General features: G+C 45.7%; 1 protein-coding gene across 6 annotated transcripts in view; it reads left to right on the forward strand.

Moving 5' to 3' along the window:
- ECD (ecdysoneless cell cycle regulator) overlaps positions 1–22,151 on the forward strand; it is a 444,921-nt gene that overhangs the window by 349,812 nt on the left and 72,958 nt on the right. For all 6 annotated transcript variants that reach the window (XM_085603785.1, XM_085603784.1, XM_085603781.1 and 3 more), the window contains one exon: positions 20,874–20,941. In XM_085603785.1, coding sequence (XP_085459911.1) covers positions 20,874–20,941 — 68 coding nt within the window. The remainder of the gene's footprint in view (positions 1–20,873; positions 20,942–22,151) is intronic.

Here is a 22,151-nt window from a genome sequence, read left to right on the forward strand (position 1 = left end):
TAGGCCACCACTTTCATCGAAAAGGTTTAAGGGTTATTTTTATTGTCTTCATTACTTAGAAAAGGTCCATAAAAAGGAACGCCGTGTACAAAAGACAGCCTTCCTACTGTAGGTACTCTTCCATTTCCGTTTCTCGGCACGGACCTGCATTTATGGACAGACTTGAAAAGCAATGCCCCCTATTTTCCGACAACCCTTTGACCGCCCATCGTGGCAACAGTTTTGTCTAAGCTTACTCTGGTGAGGTGGCTGCTAAGTATCCGAGTGAACGTGGGACAGGTGACTGTTCGGCATCCCATAGGGGGACTCAATTTATGGACATTGAAGTATGAAAAAAACATCAAGCTTCAAGCCGCGTGCGTTTCCTTGACTTCTGTACGCACATCTCGGCACAAGCCCCAAGCGTACAGTATAATAGTTAAAATGACTTAACAAGTATTGTTAAATAAAAAACATTATTAGTTAAACGTCACCCACGAGTAAACGCACAGCCCACACGCAAACAATGGTAAAAAAAAGTGCCAACAGTCATCATAAAACCCACCGTGTCACGCAGCCAGTAAAAGATCCAGTCTGGATGGGCGGGGCCAAAAGAGGACAGGGTGGCAACCAGGAGGGACTACAACGCCTCCGGTACAATCATCACACTCCATTCAGCATAATTAATGACGCCAAAAGATGCACACCAATGAAAAGTACGGGCGGAGCAGAAACACGACTTCTGAGACCGTATTGATTCCAAGAAGCTCTCGCAGAGTGAGCAGCGCATGCGCGCAGCAATGTCAGGTGAAACCTAAAAAAAAAAGGACATAATTCCGAAGTGAAGGAGCAGATTTACACAGGATAAATGAACCTACCTTGGGAATGACAGACTAATGTAAATAAAAATAATGGGACCTACCTGGGAAGTAAACAAACTCGCTTGGTTTGCTAAATAGCAATTAATGAAGAGAAAAATATATTTTCCCATATCAGAAGAAATATCACTTATGCATAGGAATGCCAGCCTCATTTACGCATGAGGATTTTCAAGATATCCTGGAATGCTAACCAATGTTTTTGTGAATAATATAAAAGTCCAATATCTCTTAAAATTAAGCTGTTTGTCAAGGATGTGGTTCGAGACTGTGAACTAAAGAACACACAATTTATCAGAAAGATGAAAGGCCAAATCAGCCCTGCTAACATACCGTTGCCAGAACTTTCTTTATGACAGATTTCTGAGCGACACCTTTAATCTTAGAGACGCAAAAGGTAAGAAAAAGTAAGCTTCATATTAATTATGTGGGGGGGGTGACTCGAAAAGCCTGTGGGACTAAGGCAACGTCAATCACGAGCCCTACTGTGCGTGGAGAACACTCCCCGCACTCGTTACACTGACTTGTCCAGAAGTCTCACTGTTCCTTTCTATAATGAAGTCCTTGTGTGTTTACATCAACATTGTTTTCATTGTATCAAGAAACCGTAACGGCCAGAGCGGTCGACTTTGAAACAGGGGAACTGGGTTCAGAGGCTCACCTAGAGTGAAATTTCGGGAGGGGGGGGGTAATTTTTCCAGCAATCGGCAGAGTGAAGATGCAGTGGCTCTAAGAAGGGTGAAAGAACAACAAAGCCTTGTTAACCAAGTAAATGGTATTTTGAAGACCTGTGAAGTACTCTGGTGCGGCTGTGTGTGTGTGCCCGGGAAGCTGTCTCAGCCCGGGCTGACACACACGACAGACGGGGGGTGCGGGTGGGCTGGGGGCTGAAGCCCTTTGAGCCCAATGGGCGTTGCGCGCCTGACTGGGTTACAGTCTCGGCGTCGGCTCAGCATCCTGTGATTCTGGGCAAATACCTTAATCTCCCCATGCCTATCGAAAATGAATGTGGCCTTGTTAATGTAACTGGTGCTCATTGAAAGCGCTCTAATATCTTCGGGTTATATAAAACTACAAAAAATAGACACATACGGTACAGAAACACACAAAGACCAATTATTAGTTACAGCTCAAGGGACCAAATGAAATAACCAACTCCTCAAAAAGTAATAACGTTTTCAACAAAACTACATCTGCAATTAAATAATTGTACTGCAGAATTTTAAAGCTATCAAAGTTTAGTATTGGTCTGACAAAAATTCAATGTGTCTGACTCATCTACTTTTTTGCAGGACAGATTTAACTCCTTGCGGCTCGAGCTCACATCAGTGCAGCAGGCGCGCTAGCCCATTGAGCTGCTTTGGAAACCCGAAAGGCCTTCTGATAGCTTGCGGTGAGACTGTAGAGCCTACAAAATCTTTTAGAACATTCAGTATTTACTACTACAGTGTTATGTGTTTACGTAGCGCTACGTAATGTTCATCACTCTGAATGAAAGCAATGGTATTCCTTTTATCAACCTCCAAACGATGGGCAGAAGAGTCAGTCCCACCAGCCTGCAGGCAGATGTCAGCACCTGATTTGTTAACCCGCTGAGTTATCTTACCTCTTCGGATGGATGATGCAGCAGTGCTCAAGAGTCGTAGGAACACTTAGATACTGGCGTTTAAACAGCTTAGAAGGGAGGGGTGACAGGCTGCTGTGACTTCTAATTGGCTTGCCGGCCAGAGCCCCACTCCTCCGAGGAGTTCCAGTGCCTATCCTTCCATTCGAGTCAGAGGGCAAAGATATAGTTACGTAGTGGGCGGAGACCAGGGCACGAGTCGGGGGTCCAGGCAGGTACACGGCGTCCACCCACTTTTTTCACAGGGACACGTTCATCCGATCATGCACGGTGTCTGCTTTTGATTCCTAACAGCAACCTGCAGGCAGCGAGGGGACTTTTTTTCCCCACCACCAGCTGGGCAATGATAAAGACAGAAGTTATGGGGCCATCAGGCCTCCTTTTGATACTGTGAGGGACTGGAGACGTCCTGGAACCTCGCAAATACACAGGGAGAAAACAAAAGCGCACAGCTTGTTATCTCTTCACAGGTACAGAAGAGATGCACGCTTTTTACTTTGTTGTATATAAGTGCATGCACTGTAAGAATGACAGCTAGGTTGATCTATCTCAGTGTTTACACAAATAACAATTTAAATAGCACTTTTTTTTGTATTGCGCTACTCATCCCAATGCAGAGTGTTAGAGCACTTTACATAACGTACACATTATTCATTCCAAATAAAGCATGTAAGTGTGTAAATCAATGTACCAGATGTGTCACATGAGACAGTCCGGGTTACAAGGTGTAGGAGTCAAATACACTTCATAGCTCACCGTGGCCTACTAGAAAGATTATAATTTATTAACTGCAAGTAACAGAACGATCTCTGTGTTCACAGCAGTAATCCACCTACCTATCTACTTAAAATAAAAATCTGTGATCTGCATGTTACATGATATGCTTTGCAGGAGACAACTTTAAAAAAAACATATTTTATTACATTTTCAGTTGGCCTATGTTAGACCATATACATATCAGAGTATCCCTTCCAGTGAGGTCACTTCCTGTGATGCCACGTGGAATGGCACACGTTGTGACGTTATGTGCTTTGATAGCACACATCATGATGTTACTTGCATACTGCCTGACGTGGTCACTCCCCCCACTTCTGTTTTTTAGGACTTGTGCCCTGGCGGGGACCATGGGGTAGTGCCAAATCCATATACATCACACGTAACATTTTACTAGACTGGAGAGGAAGTGTCGCTGCTTTACTGAGCTTGATGACACAAAGGGCAGCATGCTTATAAACACGATTCTCCACTGCAGGCAGGACTGGCCTGCATTTATTTTTGTTGGCTAGGAGACGGGAGGGTGCAAACGGGGAAGCCGGGTTGGTCTGCTCCCAGGGCCAGTGAGTTCGAGGGAGTACTCGGGTCCTCAGCTGCTCCAGAGTCTAATTGTACTCACGCAAAATCAGTGATACTCAGTTTAAACGGACTCAGCTGATTTTCAGCTGGTAGGGCACTGTCGGGCACAAGTGGTTTTAACCGCTTTCCAGACAGCATATTTATAGGCCACCCGGCGCAAAATCGAATTTCACGAATCATCTGATAGAGATCATAGCTTCACATGTGCCAGCAGCCGACAATTTCCTTCTTATAGGCAACTTCAACTTTCATGCAGAGCTCTTAAATGAAACGGATACCATTCTACTGATCTCTAATTTTGAAACATTGGGTCTACGGCAATTGGTGACAGGGCCCACACAAGCAGCAGGCCATACTTGAGACCTTCTGTTTACAAACTCAGTTAACATTAAAGTTGAATCACCGAATACAGTGTCCTGGTCGGACCACTATTTACTAAAATTCTGTCTACAGACTGCTCCAACTTATAGTAACTGTATTAGTGAACAGAAGCTGAGTAGATCTTGGAACAAAGTCACTTTAGCTAGCCTTTTACCTCACCTCTGTCTTCCTTCTTATAAAGACACTGATAATCTAAACCATGCAGCAGTGGCATTTAAGTCAATTATCCAGGCACTCGACATTGTTGCACCCCTAACTAAATTCAAACTCAAGCACAAAGCATCTCTTGGTTTAATGAAGATTTGAAATCTGATAAATTGGCCAGTAGCAAAGCAGTGCGAAAATGGAGGAGGACAAAAAATATAGAGGATAGGCAGGAGTATAACCTTATTCACAGACATTATCTTGATAATATAAAATCAGCAGAAAAAAGATATATTAGCGATCGAATTGACAAAGCTTCAAATTCTAACAAAGAACCATATAAAATATTAAAGGAATTTATCAGTCCCACCTCCTGTCAGTCTGAAAGCCCTGCCTCAACTGAATGGGCCAACTAACTTTCTGCATTCTTTAAGAAAAAAATTAACACTATTTATAGCCATTTTCTTAATTCAACCGCTGAATACCATGAGACTGTGCCTGTTAGCGATCCAGAACCTGTCCCATATTATTTAAAGGAATTTGCAGAACTCACCGAGGAGGACGTGAGTCTTGCCCTCTTTAAAATATAATCAGTCTCTCCGACCGACCCTGTCTCACCCTAGATTGTGCCTAGCATTGCCTCAGTTTTCCTCAAAAGTCTAACCCACCTTTTCAACCTGTCTCTAAACAGTGCTATCTTTCCCATAATCTGGAAGGCAGCGAGGGTCAAATCTATCCCGAAAAAGGCCTCTGTTGATCCTAAAGAACCTAGCAATTATCGACAAATCTCTCTCCTTCCCTGTTTTGGAAAGGTTCTAGAGTCCTTGGTCAGCAAACAACTTACAACCTTTCTGGAGAATTATAAAATGCTGGACCCCTCTCAATCAGGGGTTTAGGGCTGCCCACAGTACCGAAACCTCGCTGATAGAGGTAGCCGACAATATAAGACTGGCCCAGGACAACGGTCAGTCAGCTATGCTCGTCCTTCTTGATCGGTCGGCAGCATACGATAACATCTCCCACAGTACTCTAATATGCTGAGTTTGGGAGAAAGGAATCAGGGGAAATGCCCTAAACTGGTTCAGGCGCTATCTAACCGACCGAACTTCGTTGGTACAAAGGGGTACCTTCGTTTCAGAGAGTAGGATAGTAGATAAAGAGGTCTCCCCAGGGATCTATCCTTAGCCCCACTCTTTTTCATCTTTATGTGGCACTCCTTGCTAGGGTGATCAGATCCCACGGGTTTGACACAGTGTCGTATACGTACAACACGCAAATACTGGTCACCCTGGACGCTTATCCTTTTTACACAAAACTTAGATTCACAAACTGTATCGTCCATATTAGCTCCTGGATGCAAACTAACCACCACCAGCTAAACGTGAGTAAAACTAAGATCACCCACTTCAAGAAGGCCAGTGAACACTGGTCTACAGGCTTGTGGCCTTAGAATCCTGGTCCCTGTCCATCCCCTAAATTAGTAGTTCGCAACCTAGAAGTGATGATCGATAACAAACTGTCCATGAAAGACCTTCTTAACCATGTAGCAGGAATGTGCTATGGATTAATGCGGAGCCTTCGCAAGGCTTTTTAATGGATCCCAGTTCAGTCAAGGAAACCGCTTGTGCAGGCCCTGATAATCAGTCAGCTCGATTACTGGAATGCTCTCATGGCCTCTATTAATGAAGAGCTTCTCATTAAATTACAGGTGCTACAAAACACTAATACTAAATCTACCTTCTCGGTCTCCGTCGGCTCCAAGCCTGAGAGCCCTCCTCTGGCTTCCCATCAGGAAACGAATCCACTTTAAGATTATTAGTCTGGTACATAAAACCATTTATGGGAAGGGGTCTAACTATTTGGCAAAAGAACTCAACTGGTACCGGCCCAACAGAACCCTTAGATTAGGAACCAAGTTCCTTCTTGCCCCTCTGAGGATACGCACTTCCAGGAACGGCGGGAGATCGTTCTCATATCTTGCTCCCACCTTATGGAACGCACTTCCCATGCAGTTACGCGTGGTCACCGATCACCGCCTATTCCGAAAAAGTAAAAAAATCTGCCTATTCTGATCACCTTCTCCTCTTCTGCTGTGGTTTCCGCCTTCCATCAATGGTCTTAGCTAGCGCTGTGAGACTCTTGGGTAATATGTGCTCTTAATAAAATTTTGTAACATAACATAAGCTGAGTCCCCAAAATCCGTGGCATGCCTGACCTTCAGTCCGGCTACCTTTTTCTTTTTAAATTGAGGTTTTGGTATTTTTTTTGTTTGTCTTCTTGTTTAATTATGTAGTTGGATGAGAGTTGTGAGTCTATTTCTTATTTCATGTGAAATGAAATGAAATGAAAATTTGACTTATAAAGCGCTACAGTTGCCCTGAGGCGTCCAGGCGCTGGAACAGATGGGGCCCTCTTGAGGTTACTAGCTAGGCATTAAACAGCAGGGTTTTTAGCTGTTTACGAAAAGTGGTCAGGTTGGGGTTGTTTCTTAGCTGCAAAGGGAGTGAGTTCCAGAGTTTGGAAACGTTATACGAGAAGGAGCGTCCTCCTGCTCTAACTCTGCGAGTTCTGGGGATCTCGGCCAGGAATGCTGTAGAAGAGCGGAGGGATTTGTTCGGCCTATAGGGAGAAATCAGGGGTCGATTGATGTCTGGGCCCGTTTCCCAGAAAGTCTGGTGGGCAATGCAGAGCGATTTGAATCTTACTCTGTCCCTGATAGGTAGCCAGTGCAAGGTCCTCAAGCTGGTTCTCACTGAGGTCCTCCGGGGGATGCCCAACAGTGCTCTGGCAGCACAGTTTTGGGTGCGTTGGAGCTTCTGTAGGGTGTAATCCGGGGCTCCCAGGTATAGGGCGTTATTGAAATCCAAGCGGGATTGGATAAGGCCCTGTATAATTATCTGTTTGGCCTCGAAGCAGAGGAGGGGAAGGACTTTCTTGATCACTCTGAGGAGGCCAAAACAGGTGGCTGAGATCTTAGTGGCCTGTGTGTTAAAGCTCAGAGACTTGTCGAGCCAGACCCCTAAGCTTTTGATGTTATCTCTGGGGGGTGGAGCCACTCCCATGCTTGATGGCCAGCTCGGCTCTATGGAGACGGGGGAGGCTGTGCCCAGGATCATCAGCTCAGTTTTGTCGTCATTCAACTTTAGGCAGGAGCTCATCATCCACTTCTTTACGTCCTCCAGACAAGCCGCTAGGTCTGGTGGTGCCTGGAGGCCGCTCTTCTCTGCCAGGGAGACCACCAGCTGGGTGTCGTCCGCATAGGAAATGATCTTTACACCGTGCGGACGGACAACCTCAGCCAGTGGCCTCATGTAGGCGTTGAAGAGCGTAGGGCTTAAGGAGGAGCCCTGGGGGACTCCACATCCCAAGGGACGAATGGATGAGCGTGATGTGCCATCGAAGACCTGAAAGGTTCTGTTGGACAAAAAAGAATTGAACCATGTCAGGGCATCTCCGGTCACTCCTAAGTTGGCAAGACGAGTTAGCAAGATCTTGTGATGCACCGTGTCAAATGCGGCACTTAGATCGAGGAGGATCACTGCCACTGATCCTCCTCGATCCAGGAGCCGTCTTACCTCCTCAGTCACAGCCAGTAACGCCGTCTCAGTCCCATGTTTGGTACGGAAACCTGTTTGGGAGGAGTCGAGGAGATGGGTTTCTTCAAAAAACATTGTCAGAGTGGTATTGACATGTTTCTCCAGAATTTTCGATGCCCAGGGGAGTGATGAGATCGGACGATAATTGCTAGGATTAGCTGGGTCTAAAGAAGGCTTTTTCAGCAGGGCCCGCACCATAGCATGTTTCCATGTTGGAGGGACTATCCCACTGATTATGGAGGAGTTCGTGAGCTCCAGGAGCGTGGGGAGAATAGCAGTACTGGCAAGATTCAGTGAGCCTGGGGGGGCAGGGTCGCACGGGGAGCCGGATTTTATTTTTTGTGCCAGTGTCTGTGCGGTTTCCAAAGTTATCAAAGGAAAAGACTCTAGGCACTTGGATGAGTTAGAAGTCAGGTGCAGGTTCTGGCCAGGGGAGTCAGAGGGGGGATTGGGGAAGGAAAGATAGATTTTATTAATTTTTTGGAAGAAGAATTCCGCCAGATCATTGCATTTGGTTGGTGAGTTGTTGTTATCTGTGACTGGGGGCGGGGGTTTGATCAGGGAGTTAACTATGCAGTAGATTTCTTTGGATTTAGATTTTGCCGTGGTTATTTTAAGGTTGTAGAAGGCAGCTTGTGAGGATTTAATAGCCAGTTTATAGTTCCTGATCATTTCCCTGTATGTGGCCTTTACTTCAGGGTTGTATGAGATGCGCCACTTTCTCTCCTGTTGTTTGCAGAGACGTTTGTGGTTCCTGAGCTCTTCGGTGTACCAGGGAGCTGTTTTACTATGTCTCTTAGATTTGGGTGCGTATTCTGGGAGGACCTGGTCCAGCGAGGTGGTTATCCATTCTTCATATTTTTTGTTATTAACAATTGGGTCTTGGGAGAGGGAGGGTTTCATGGTGCCTAGAGCTTGTACCCAGTTGTCAATAGGGAGTTTGGACCAGTTACGGGTTTTCCTAATAGTAAATGAGGAGGAGGGTGGTTTGCTTGTGGTCCAGTTGAAGGCTATTAAGAAGTGGTCTGACCAGGGGAGACTGGTTATATTTCCCACTTCAAGCTGGTCACAGTTGCTGAAAATAGGATCCAGCAGATGTCCTTTTTCATGTGTGGCAGATGGAACTCGTTGCTCGAGTTGATATGCAGCCAGACTTGACTTGGTCTCTTGTGCCGACAGGTCTAGTGAGTTGTCAAAGTGAATATTAAAATCTCCAAGTAGGGAGAAGTTGGACGGGGAGACAACCGACTGAGAGGTCACAGAGAGCAAGGAAGTATTGAATTGTCCTATAGGACCGGGAGGGCGGTAGATGAGAATGCCAGTGAAGCAGGCGTTGGGAGAGAATTCGATGGCAAAAGAGAGGTTTTCGCAGTCCTCAATATCTTCCGATAAGTGACGACAGATGAAGCTTTCTTTGTATATAATTGCGAGGCCGCCACCTCTGCCCTTAGGTCGGTCTGCGCGTGCTATCTGGTACCCTGGGATGATAGCTTGTGCAAGGTCTGGTTGAGAGTCTTGGTTCAGCCAAGTCTCAGTCAGAAACATAGCATCTGGGGAGTATTCCTCTAGTAATAGGGAGATCTCTAGACAATGTTTTACGAGGGACCTACAGTTTAGAAGAAGCATGGAGTAGGTCTTTAGCTCGCCTGATGGTTTGGTGGTTGGAGTGCATAGGTGTAAATTACAGTACTTACAGCATCGAGGAATCTCCAAAGGGTGTAATGGGATAGCGCATTTAGGAGAGATAGGTGGCCGTAGCTGGCATAAAAGGTCTCGGCTGTATACCAGTCTGTCGCCTCTAGGGAAACCAGAGGACGTGGCCCCTGGGCCCGGCCGGGCGCGGACGAGCGCAGACGAGCTTGCCTTAAGCGCGCCTTCGGCGCGCAATCGGCGCGCCCGCTGCGCTCGTCCGCTGCGCGTCCTATGGTTGCACATATCTATAGAGGAGAGGAGGAGTCGAAGGGGGCGTGGCCTGTAGGGTGGGCGTCCCTCCCTCCGCGACAGCTACCAATCAGCTGTGCGAGGTGCTGGGTCAACGCGAGTGAAGTGCTTTTTAAAAACGAAACACAACACAAGTGAATACAGGTATACAATTATTTTAAAATGTGAAGCGTCTCCCGGCTATTCCGCCTCAGGAGGATTAAGTCTGTCTGAGCGCCGCTTTCAATCAGCGCGCGCTTTTGTAGAGGTTGAAGGGGGCGTGGCCTGTAGGGTGGGCGTCCCTCCCTCCGCGACAGCTACCAATCAGCTGTGCGAGGTGCTGGGTCAACGCGAGTGAAGTGCTTTTTAAAAACGAAACACAACACAAGTGAATACAGGTATACAATTATTTTAAAATGTGAAGCGTCTCCCGGCTATTCCGCCTCAGGAGGATTAAGTCTGTCTGAGCGCCGCTTTCAATCAGCGCGCGCTTTTGTAGAGGTTGAAGGGGGCGTGGCCTGTAGGGTGGGCGTCCCTCCCTCCGCGACAGCTACCAATCAGCTGTGCGAGGTGCTGGGTCAACGCGAGTGAAGTGCTTTTTAAAAACGAAACACAACACAAGTGAATACAGGTATACAATTATTTTAAAATGTGAAGCGTCTCCCGGCTATTCCGCCTCAGGAGGATTAAGTCTGTCTGTGCTCTTCCAATTTCCACTCTGACTGTCCTCCTCTCCATGAACGTCTATCTGGTGTATCCTGAAGGGAAAGAGAGGAACGTGTATCCGTATACTGAGACCTATCAGGTTGTTTAACATTATCACGGTTGCGTAGATTGTACTGTTTTTCAGTAGATTGCTGTGAAGGTGACCCACCCCGTGATTTCGTTTTTTCCGTATTTTTCTTACTATCCCACTTCTTTTTTGTGGGAGAATCTATAGCTTACTTAGAGTTATCCTTTTTAGAATTACTCTTAACTTGTGGTTTTCCTGGTCTGTCCCCCAAATTATCTCCTTCCTAGCGTAGCATAGATTTATTAGATAATTTTAGGCAGTTCACGCTCCCGCTGGGCAGGAGTCAAATCTCTTAGACATTGGCGTATAGCTACCGCTGCTGCTTCTCCTTTAATGTTACTCACAATTATGGCAGAAACTGCGGCCAAGTTGCCCACCAGCTGCATCCCTAAGTCCAGTGCAGGTGCTGCCCCATACTCATTCTGCACTTGGTTCAGGACTTCATGTAAAACTGACAGTTAAAGGATACCATGTGTTCTGGTATATACCGCAGCAAATGCCATATCCCAAGTTGCACAATCTTCTTTTGGGGGAGCCATCCCCATCAGCAAGCAAATCGTTAATATTCTATGTTTTTCCTGCTGGCCCGTATTGGGAAATACTTCTTCAAGCGGATTTGTTTTTTTAGCATTCCAAAATGGAATTTCTTCCCTTTTGGTGGGAGCTACCACTGGAATAGTCCTCGCTGGAGCAAGTGTTAGTGTTCGTATCATGTATTGTGTAAGATTTCTGTATATTGTTACCAAATTATTGTATAATCCTCTCACCTGACCTACGGTCAGATGATCAATATTTGGGCATGGTGTGTAACTGACTAGGACTGGCCATACCGCCCCCTCGTTGCTGAGTGGGCCTAGTCTTATATTTTGTATATTATGTGGAAGGGCGCCTTTAAATCAATTAATGTACCCTTAGTAGGTTAATGGTATTTGTATCTCCTCGTAAGGAGTGTATGCTTTTGGTGTTTCTCTCACATCATATATGTGAAATACCCATGTAGCATCACCCGCAGATGGTAATTTAACCCAGGAGTAAAATACCTCAGTCTTAAATGCTTGTGTGCCTCTACCACAAAGGTAACCTCCCCCCGTCTAAGGTGAGGCTGTGTTGTTGTAATTTCTGAGTAACAGCGTATCTCCAGTTCTCTGATATATTTTGTGCCATATTGTGTGAACAAAGTATTACAGAATTTGGCTAACACAGTTGGAACAATATCCTTTCAAGCTTGATTTTACCAGCGGCCAATACGTAAAATATACCTACTCAGCCAAGGAGGATGTATCCCTATCACCAAGGATGTCTCCGGATTAGAGGGTGTATAGGGATCTCTGAGGAAGCACGCTAGAGCTACTCAGTTGATTTATACATTATTAGAAACCAACCAATGTTGGCGGGGCCATGTCGTGTAGTTTCCACCTATCAGTAGGAACTGCACATTTGATGGGGGGGCAACATAAACTTAGGATGGTACCAGACTAATTCCATGCACCCCGCAGGAGATGTTGTCCCTTGGACTAGCTAGCTCGCATTGCCACCGAAACCTAAACAGGGAGCAAACAGTTCTGGCAACCCCAGAACATGACAACCCTGTTTTCCTGAGGAACCGTGGTGACAGACTTCAGCTGCTCATGCTCTCTTTCACTAAGGGAACTATACAAAGAATACACAGAAGAGCCTTTTTTAATATTTATTGAACTGGAGTTGATCTTGCATAGACTATATGGGCTGTGATAATTGATAGACAGAAGCAGACAAAAGTTATACTGAATGTCAGAACGGTGAACAAAATGAATAGCTTGACCATTTTGTTTACACAACTTATGTATGCATACATATACAATAGTATAACTATGTAGCGCACTCCTAAACTTTAAACCCTAACCTACGTGTCTAGGGTGCAGATGTATGTTTTTCCAAGAAGCCCTCTTCTGGATGATCCAACCCCATTATTTGGTGGGCAAGAGTGCAAGACCCTTTCTTGATCACAAACTGGACACCCCTCACTGGGATGTCTATCAGCTGCTAGGCAAAAGGTTTGGCGTGCAGGGACCTCTCAAAGTCGGCAGAAGTGTCTCCTTTGATTATGTTAGGAAACAAAAATGTATTTATAGCAAAGGGTATCCTTCCCGGGCCTAGATCGTAATCGGCTTGCTATTGTTTGTATTTCAGAAAGAGTTGCGTCGCCACATGGACGTAATAATAGAGCACATTTGTGTCACGCACGTGAGGGCAATGTCTAATATCAAGGCAGTGTGATAGTGTGCTCACAAAGTATTCTGTGTCAGCAAAGCCAGTGTTTCCAAGAAAGTAGTCTAAGAGTCACAATGGCAAATGTGTGCCAAAGGTTAACGTGGCAAAGAGAAAGCTACTTTAGGAAAGGACAGTGCACATGTAAAAATGGCACTAATTCCTACGGGGCCTAACTCAGGCATGACACATTTTTATTGTAAGATTTATCTAAATATTGCAGCCCTTATAAACCCCTGTTTTGGGGGGACGAAGCAAAAAAGATGGTGGAAGGTGGAAGGCTGGTGAAACTCACCTGAGCGCGTTGCTGACACTCTCGGGCTCCCTGTGCCTGCCGCGTCTCCCTCCCGCCGTCGCCTGCTGTGGTGGCCGCTGTGTGGGGGGAGCGCAAACTAAAGACTACATTTCCCGGGATCCTCTGGGGCCGGAAACACGACGCCAGCGCGCCCGGAGGCGCTACTTAACGCTCCTTGTCCCCGCATCGCGGGTGGCGCCGGGACAAGGGCGGGACCGTCTGTGGCCGTCCGGGGCCGAAGGAGGCCGGGCTGGGCCATATCTCTTCGGCCGTGGACACTGGACTAGTGTGGACTTCTAACCATTACAGGTTATTTTATTCTTGTGTTAAGACGTAGTTTACAGTCTCAAGCTGCGCATAGAGTTTTTTATCTTTTATTAGACATTGTTCGTTTTTAGCCAATTGTTGCACACGGGTTTCTATTTGCACTACTCCAGTCTGTTAGTCTGCACCCGAACTATGGGGAAAATGTCTAAATCTTCATCGAGTCGCCCAATGACTAGACAACACGCTAATTTAAATCCCCCGCTTCCAAGTCTTACAGCTATAGACAAAATGCTGCAGAAAACCATTGGGGTGGTCGCCACAGCCATTGAAAATACGGAAAGACGGCTGTCCGTTACCCCTGCATTCACTTTGGCACCCCCTTCTGATGGCCTGGCTGATCTGTCTTCATATCAGGTGGACCTGGAAGCTATGTCCTCTAAGTTGCCCTCCTTTACCCAGCTACCTTGTGCACAGGCGACTCTAGATGAGTCTGTGCAATCGGAAGTTGGTCCACTATCATCATCATATGTTTCTATAGTGGCTCCCAAGAAGCAGGTAAAGCCAAGAAATAAAAAGCCGAAATCCAAAAAAAGGAGCATACACCCCGCCCCCCCCTTGCAGCTGGGTCTGCCTCTTCAGCCCCGGCCCAACACCCTTCCTTTACTAACCCACCGGTTTGGGCTTCTAATTTAGTAATAGATCTGCAGTCGTATATAGACCACTCCCTAAACCTTCTTTTAAAAACCCTGTCATCCAAAATCGACAGGTTGGTATCTTTAATTAACACCAAAGGTAGTGGGAAAAAGCTGTTAAACCATGATCCTCTGCATAATCCAGGTAGCCTGGAGGGTGTGGGTACCCTAGCCTCGTCTAATAATGTCTCTTCACAAGGCCAGTCTACTTTCCCCTATCCTACCCCTTCTGTCTCAGCGCAGCTACCCTCGGCGCTGCCTATTGTTCCTTCCCTTGATGCTGGTCTTCCCATGCCTCCGCCTACCACCCGTGTCCCCGCTGTTTCATCAGCAGGTCCCCAGTCTCACAGTAATAAGGATCATATTCCTCGGAGCCCTGGTGGGGGTAGGCTTCCCTCTGATACGGGTGGTAATTTAGCTCTCCGGAACCTGGCCGATTCCTCTCCCCTCGTTCAGCTCCCTCCCGAGGCAGCCCCCTATGTGGTTGTGCTTACAGGTGTTCCTCCTTTAACTAATGCTAAGGGGGAGACCTATTATGAACTCAAAAATAAAGTTACCCACTGGCTGTCCAAAAATAGACCTCAGAATGGAGTTGGGAGAGGGGAGATTCTTTTTGTTCGCAGGGTTACCTGGCTAGGGACTCGACCAAAGGATATTGGTGGGGATTGTGTTCTGATCAACTTTAGGGACCCCAGAGTAGTCGGACATATATTGGATTTGGGCGGGAAGTTTAAAATAGGATCCATTGACACGTGTCATCTGGGGTATTTCTATCCCTCTACTGATCCGATCCATGTGGAACTTCCCAACTTCTATCATGCCTCATATAATCCCTACTTCAATGTCCCGGTTGCCAACCGTTTTGATATGCTCAGGTTTGTGGATTGACCATCATCCCTGAGGTATAACATGGGAGGGCATAGGCATACGGGGGGGAGTTTGGGTGGGGATGGGCATGATGTGGGGATGGATCTCCCCTCGGCTGTTCCTGGTGACGGGGGCGGTCTTATTTCCTCCTCCTCCCCGCCTCTGTATAACTGCTTTACGGAAGGGGGCCCTGAGTTGGGCCCCTGTGAGCACATTGCTCCACAGGGCTCCCCCTCTTCTTTTCCTCTGGTGGCTTGTTCCCTCTATATGCCTGCACGTAGACCTTTAATAGGGTCTTGGAATGTGGCTGGATTTGAGTCCAAACTCTCCGACCCTGAGTGGGGAGAGTTAATGGACAATTATGATATCTGTTTATTCCAAGAAACATGGCTACGGCATATTCCATCGAGGGTGGGATATGCTTCTTTTTTTGTTGCTGCGGCCCAAGGCGCAAGGGGTAGACCCTCAGGGGGCCTTGTCGTTTGGGTTGCAACTCATCTAGGTTGCTCTGTAAAACTCATAGATTCAAAATCCCCAGATATCCTATGTTTATTACTCACATTTTCTACCGGTTATTCGCTGGCAGTACTAAATGTCTACCTGCGTCCCCATCCAGTACAGCTGGGTTTGTCGATCTTGGGCGCCTTAGATGATGTACTACATTTCCTTCCCCCTGCGTGTCACAAATTAATAGGTGCAGATTTTAATTGTCACTTTGAACCTCTCCCTGGGATCCCCTCTCCTACTTGTGATGAGGACGATAACTATAAAATTCCAGAGCCCACTATCTATCCTGCTAAACGTCTGATTCCACTAGCCCTTGAGATCAACAAGTTGGCCATTGCACATTCCTTGAGGGCTTGCAATGGTAGACTCTGTCCTGACGTACCGGGGTCTTTCACCTTTAATAGACCTGGGAGTTGTTCGACTATCGACTACATCCTGGTGAATGTGGAATTTTGGGGCTTTTTAGCAGCCTTTTCTGTTACTCCGCGGGTCGATAGTGATCATAACCTACTGTCACTGGAACTGGTAAATAATATTGGTGGCAGTGGAGTCCCACGGGGCCTTAAACCACTAAATAGTGAGAACTTGGTGTTAGTGGCAGGAGGCAGACGGATTAGGTGGGCTAGGGTTGTGACTGATGAGCCAAAACTTGCTGTACTTTATAGCAATGTTACCAGTTCCCTGGAGGCGGTTTCCCTCCTTTTGAGCCCCAATGGGGATATTCCGCCGAATTATTTCCCTGATTTACAGAATATTCACAAGGAACTCCTCGGCGCCCTGGTTGTTTTTTTTTACACCTCTACTGCCCCTAGGCCAAGGGTTGTTAGGCCTGAGCACTGGTATAATAGCTCCTGTAGGCTGGCTAAGGCTGCCCTGATTAAAGAGGTAAAAACGGGCACACAGTCTAGTGTCCAGGCTGCGAGGACCTTTTACAAAAATTTGATTAAGGAGGCAAAATCCGAGTGGGAGGACCTTAGGTGCCAAAATATGAAGCAAGCATTAGTTGATCGTGATTCGAGGGCTTTTTGGAACCTAGTTCGAACTGGTACGGCAGCATGCAGCCCTGCTATTATCCCTAACCTCAGTGAGGAGGTTTGGCTTGCCCATTTTAAACCCCTTTACTCTTCTAGTAATCCTAGGGGAGGTGTTGACCTGGCAACCCCCCCTAATGCTATTGAAATGAATCAAGTGTAACAGGAAGATTTAGTGAGTCGATCCTTCTCCCTTCCTGAAATAGAGCTGGCCCTTTGTACCCTTTCAGTCGGGAAAGCTCCGGGGCTCGATAGGATCCCTGGTGACCTTTACAGAAGTGAATTAAAAATCTGGGCCCCTTACATCCGGGTATACTTTAATGCCATTCTGCAGGGCCTTGAGATCCCGGATACTTGGCTGGGAGCAGAAATTATACCCATCCATAAAAAATCTTCCCCTTTGGATCCAGCGAACTATCGCCCTATAAGCTTGATCGACGTTTTACAGAAGCTGTTTGCCCGAGTCCTTTTAACAAGACTGCAGACCTGGATGGAGGACCATCAAATTCTAACCTCCCTCCAGGCGGGGTTTCGTGCAAAGGTCTCCACTATCGATCAATTGTTTAGGTTACAGTTGATCTATTGGAAAACAGTCTGTATGGGCGCTGGTAATCTTTATTTGATTTTTGTGGACCTGCGGTCCGCATTCGATATGGTCCAAAGGGAAAAACTATGGGTCTTATTACTAGAGATGGGCGCTCCCCCCTACCTTTGTCATTTATTTAAACGTCTGCACGAAGGTACTTATGCAAGGGTGAGATTCGGGAGATGTGGGGAGATCTCAGGGCCATTCCCGGTTGAGAAGGGTGTGAGGCAGGGCTGTGTTCTGGCCCCCACTCTCTTCTCCCTCTTTATCAATGGGTTGATCGAGCATCTTTTGAGCGCCGCCAATTTGGATTCCCCTGTTCTAGCGGGGCGTAAGATACCGGCCCTAATGTTCGCGGATGATACGCTCCTGTTGTCTAAATCTTACATGGGCATCCAGCGCACATTAGAGGCCTTTTGCTCCTTCTGTAAATTAAGGGATCTGGAACTGAACCTATCTAAAACAAAATGTATGGTCTTCAGTTCTAATTCAACCAACTGCCCACACCCCAAGATGGGAAATGTTGCATTGGACAGGGTCTCTACCTTCGAATATTTGGGGGTGACCCTCAACGACAAAATGAAATGGGGGTCTCACTTGGCGAAGGCAAATCTCAAGCCAGCACAATCAGCGGGGGGTATCCTGAAGGTTTTTAATAACACCTCTTCTAAACCTCTGGGCCCCCCTATGGAAATTTACAAATCCCAAGCAAGAGGGGGTGCGCTTTACAGCGCTGAACTCTGGGGATATTGCACCTGTGCTACCTTAACGTCAATTGAGAATTCCTTTATCAGGCGATTGCTAAAACTACCTGCAAGTACCCCTTTAATTCCGTTGAGATGGGATTTAGGTCTAGTTCCTATAGAAGAGATTATCCTGAACCGCCCACTCATGTTTTAGAGACGTCTCTGGTCAACTCCCGAGCTTGCAAGCTATAGGCAGGATCTTGGTGACGTACTGTCAAGGGGGAACCTGGAAAAAATCCCTTGGTTAACTTATGTAAAGAAACTTTGCTACTCCATAGGGATGGGGGACCTATGGTCCGCGCCGGAAGTGACTAGTCGCTCACTTTCAAAGAATTCACTGCGGGAGGCACTACAATTGTATCGGAGGGAGATTTTACTGCATTCCTCTCTGGGCAGGCTTACCGACACCTTTTTGGACATTAAGTTTTGCCCTCAGTTTGAAGTTTTTTTGGATGTTATCCAACCCCCTTTGGCGAAGAAACTCTACATACAGTTTAGACACGGTTCGTTACCATTGAGGGCTCTTACCTGCAGATGGTCTAATGTATCTGATGCCTTAAACACGTGTCCTGTATGCATTGATATTTTTGAAACAGAGCTCCATGCTGTTCTTTTTTGCCCTCTATATAACAAGGCAAGGAAGAAGTGGATTATTCAGCTCTGCAAGTCCAAGGGTTTTAGGGACTATCAGGAGGTGTTTAGAATACTGAAGTATGACACTACCCCTTTAATAGTGTTTGCGACGGCCAAATACCTTCTTTCTATGTGGTTTACCCGGTCTAAAAAACTGCAATCTGTTACATAACTCTCCCGTTCCTAGTGTTGCTACTTCCAAGAAGCTGTGGTGTAGTGAGAACACCGTGGGCCTTGGATCTAGTTTTAACAATTTGTTTTTATGAAATTTTTATCTTTTGTTGGATTACACTCTATGCATTGTTAATTTAATCATGTTTTATTGTATATAATTATTTATGTCTTTTTATGGTATTTTACCGAAATAAAAGCTTGACTGACTGACTGATAAACCCCTGTTGGAGTTGGCCCTCACTGCAGGTTCATCCCCAAACTTGTAGCCTTCATCGTACTGTTTTCAGAACCCAATTTTGTTGGTTTATAGGACTCTGTGCACATTATTACTACCAATCCGTGATAAAGTACTTGTTCTCTCACCTTTAAATATGGTAGCAATGGCTTACACCCAATTGCACATTTAATTTTCTTGTGAGCCCCTAGTAAAGTAGTACTGCATGTACCCAGGGCCCATAAATGTAATGCTATTAGTGGACCTGCAGCACTTATTGTGCCAACCATGAAAGTAGCATTTTTATACATATCTCAGTTCTGCCCCTGCAGGTAGGAATGTTGAGTTTGGTGTCTAAAGAACTGTACTTTAAAACCCTCTATAATTATAAAGTTGGATTTTAAGTCATAATTCTTAAAATGCTACTTTTACAAAGTTGCCATTTTCCTGTCCCAATCATTTGGTGCCTGAAGCCTTTATCTCTGTGTCTCATAAATAGGTGTAGCTAGCAGTTGGTGTTAGTGTATTGCTCCCAGAGAGGGAGACATAGGTAAAATAGGTGTTGGTAACGTGAGCTATCTCTGACTTGATAGCGGCAGTGCTATCACCTATCACACTTGTACATCACAAAGACTCTGCCTCAGCACACTCACAAAGGGTTTCACGCTAGTTTTTGTGCCACTAAACAAACTGGGGCCAGGGCAGGGAGGCAGGAAATTGCAATCATCTTTGGGGATGGTACCCTCTAGAATTTCTCCTACTTCAAAGCTTTCAGCAAGTATAAATAGTGGGCTCCAGACCCAACTCTTCAGTACATATTTGGAAATTTGGAAGACGTAGAAGGACTACATGCTTCTCTGCTGCAAGAAGAACTGGTACTCTGCTGCCCGAGGACTGAACCTGCATTTTTCCCCCCAGACTACCAGAGTGACTACAGGACTGCCTTCTGAACAGAACCTTAGGGACAGAAAAGGCTCCAACCACCTTGAACCCTGCACCTGGACTTTGCCTGCTGTCAGTCTTGTCCCCCATGTGGTGCTACTCCAGTCCTGGACTCTTGAGAGTGAGCCTGAAGGTGCAATGCCAGTCCAGCTTTGGTCTGGGTAGAACTGATGCACTGCGTTTCATCTCTATTAAGCTTTGTATTGGAACCACCACTGCATGATGTATTCTCGAGGCAGGACCTCGCATTGTTGCCCCACATCTTCCCAGAATTGCTTACACAGCCTCAACGCTGGATCTTGCAACGCTGCGCAAACAGGATTTAAGGTGCTTTTTTTCAGCTGGCCCAACTTGGTCCCTACATCCGACCCACGCTCTATCGCAGTCACCCCGAACTTATGACTTTGTCCTGGTCTGGCGTGACCAGATAACCACAGTTAGCGAATTTTTTGCTTAAATCTTTTAAATTGCATATCTCCGGTTTTACTAATTGTATTTTTATCATTTTGGTGTCAAATCATTTATTAAATGTTACATTTTCTAAATAGTTGTGGGATTTTTCTTGTGTTGTGTTATCAATTTATTCCTAGTTAATTAGGGTTTTGCTTGTGTTTCACCCCCCTCAACCAGTAACCCAATTTCCTACAACCCCATTCATCTATTGCCAATGGTAAATGAAAATGTTAGTGGAACACGTATAATTTTCAACACTACCAATTTGTTTCCTCAGGACGATGTTGTATTGTTTTAACTGGGCATATGTAATTTTGTCTCTTTGTGTGTGGCTGAGTTAGTCTTTGGCCCTGACCACTCTGAGAACTCTGCTGTTCTATAGAAAGAATGGCATGAAATGGCAGTAAGTGGGGAAATGACTACACTTTTCAGAAAACCCTTGGCAGGTTATAGATCCATATTTGCTGTTCTGCACAGGTATTAATGTGCATATGTTACGATGGATTGAACAATTAATTTTGATTTTTTCTTGTGATTTTACAAATGTTTAGGATTACACCCGAAGCTCCGGTAACATTTGATGTGGATGCTTTCACTGATGCCTTAGAAAGAATTTTGGGTGAGTCCACTGGAATGTAATCCTATGTAATGAGACTATTCATTTTATTGTATTCTTATTTTCCATGTCTGTCTGCAGAAACCATGTTACTTATCTTAGCTTGCCGAGCACCCTCTACGATGGATATTGTTAATTGAGGGTGTAAGGACATCATTATTTTCCAAGCATTGCCTCATCTTTGCTTGTTGTGTTCGAGCCCATGAATCAAGGCTACTTTTCTTCCAATATGCCATCATATAATTATTGTAAATGTACCTTGCTCTCAAGTAAGATTGCATCATCTGAACTATTTTTTCACCCGGAACTCTTAAGGAAATATTAGCGCCCTGCAGCTGAGGCAGAGCCACAGTCGATTGAATAAAATAGAATGTTTTTAATCTGGCTCTGTGACATTTAGAACTACTTTGAATTTCAGGTGTTACTTTTGCTAAGTCTAATAGTGGTCATTTTACTAATTTGGAAAGATAAGGAGCTGAGTTATTATTGTCAGGATTTTAGCTTGTAACCTGCTGATCACATTAGATGACAGCAGCCACCCCTTTACTTGCTGAGCTATATTGTTTTTTATGAACCCCACATTTGTAAGATTGGAGGTGTTTTGGAAAGCAAAAACTGACAGGCATAGAAACTTTGGTGTTGATACATTGATATATCTATTCACTAAAATAATCCCATGAAATAAAAGGTATTATTATTTATTCCTCCCCAAGAGTCCCTTTAAAAGGTCATTGATGCATTCCAAAACACTGACATTGGTCTGTTACAGTAAGCTAGGGACCTGCTTGCCCTGCACTGCTCATAACACCTGTACTTGGGGGTTCCTGGCGCTACATATGTTGTGGAAGACTTGACAAATTAAAACATTGATGTTGTAGCTGGTGACATTCCACTGTGCCACATCTGATAGAGACATCTAGCCGCAGATTCCTTAACTTTTGAATTCTCCCCAAGTGCCAGTCTGGATCTGGAAATTTTTCAGCAGTACCTCTCCACACCAGGGGACGGCGACGTATGGCTCTGTGATGACAATGTGGACTCCGGTCATGACGTCAGTTGAGCCTTATAAGTCCCCTCCAGTGCGCAGACGTCTGTTTCTTCTTTTCTGAGCTGTAATGCGGATCAGGAGAAGCGTTCTTGGGTGGATTTTTGACCTGCTTCGGATCTTTGTGTCAGTGAAACAGTGTGTCTTGGTCTAATGTCTACAGGTTTC

This window comes from Triturus cristatus, chromosome 1_2 (genome assembly GCF_964204655.1).
Source record: "Triturus cristatus chromosome 1_2, aTriCri1.1, whole genome shotgun sequence".
NCBI classification, from domain to species: domain Eukaryota; kingdom Metazoa; phylum Chordata; class Amphibia; order Caudata; family Salamandridae; genus Triturus; species Triturus cristatus.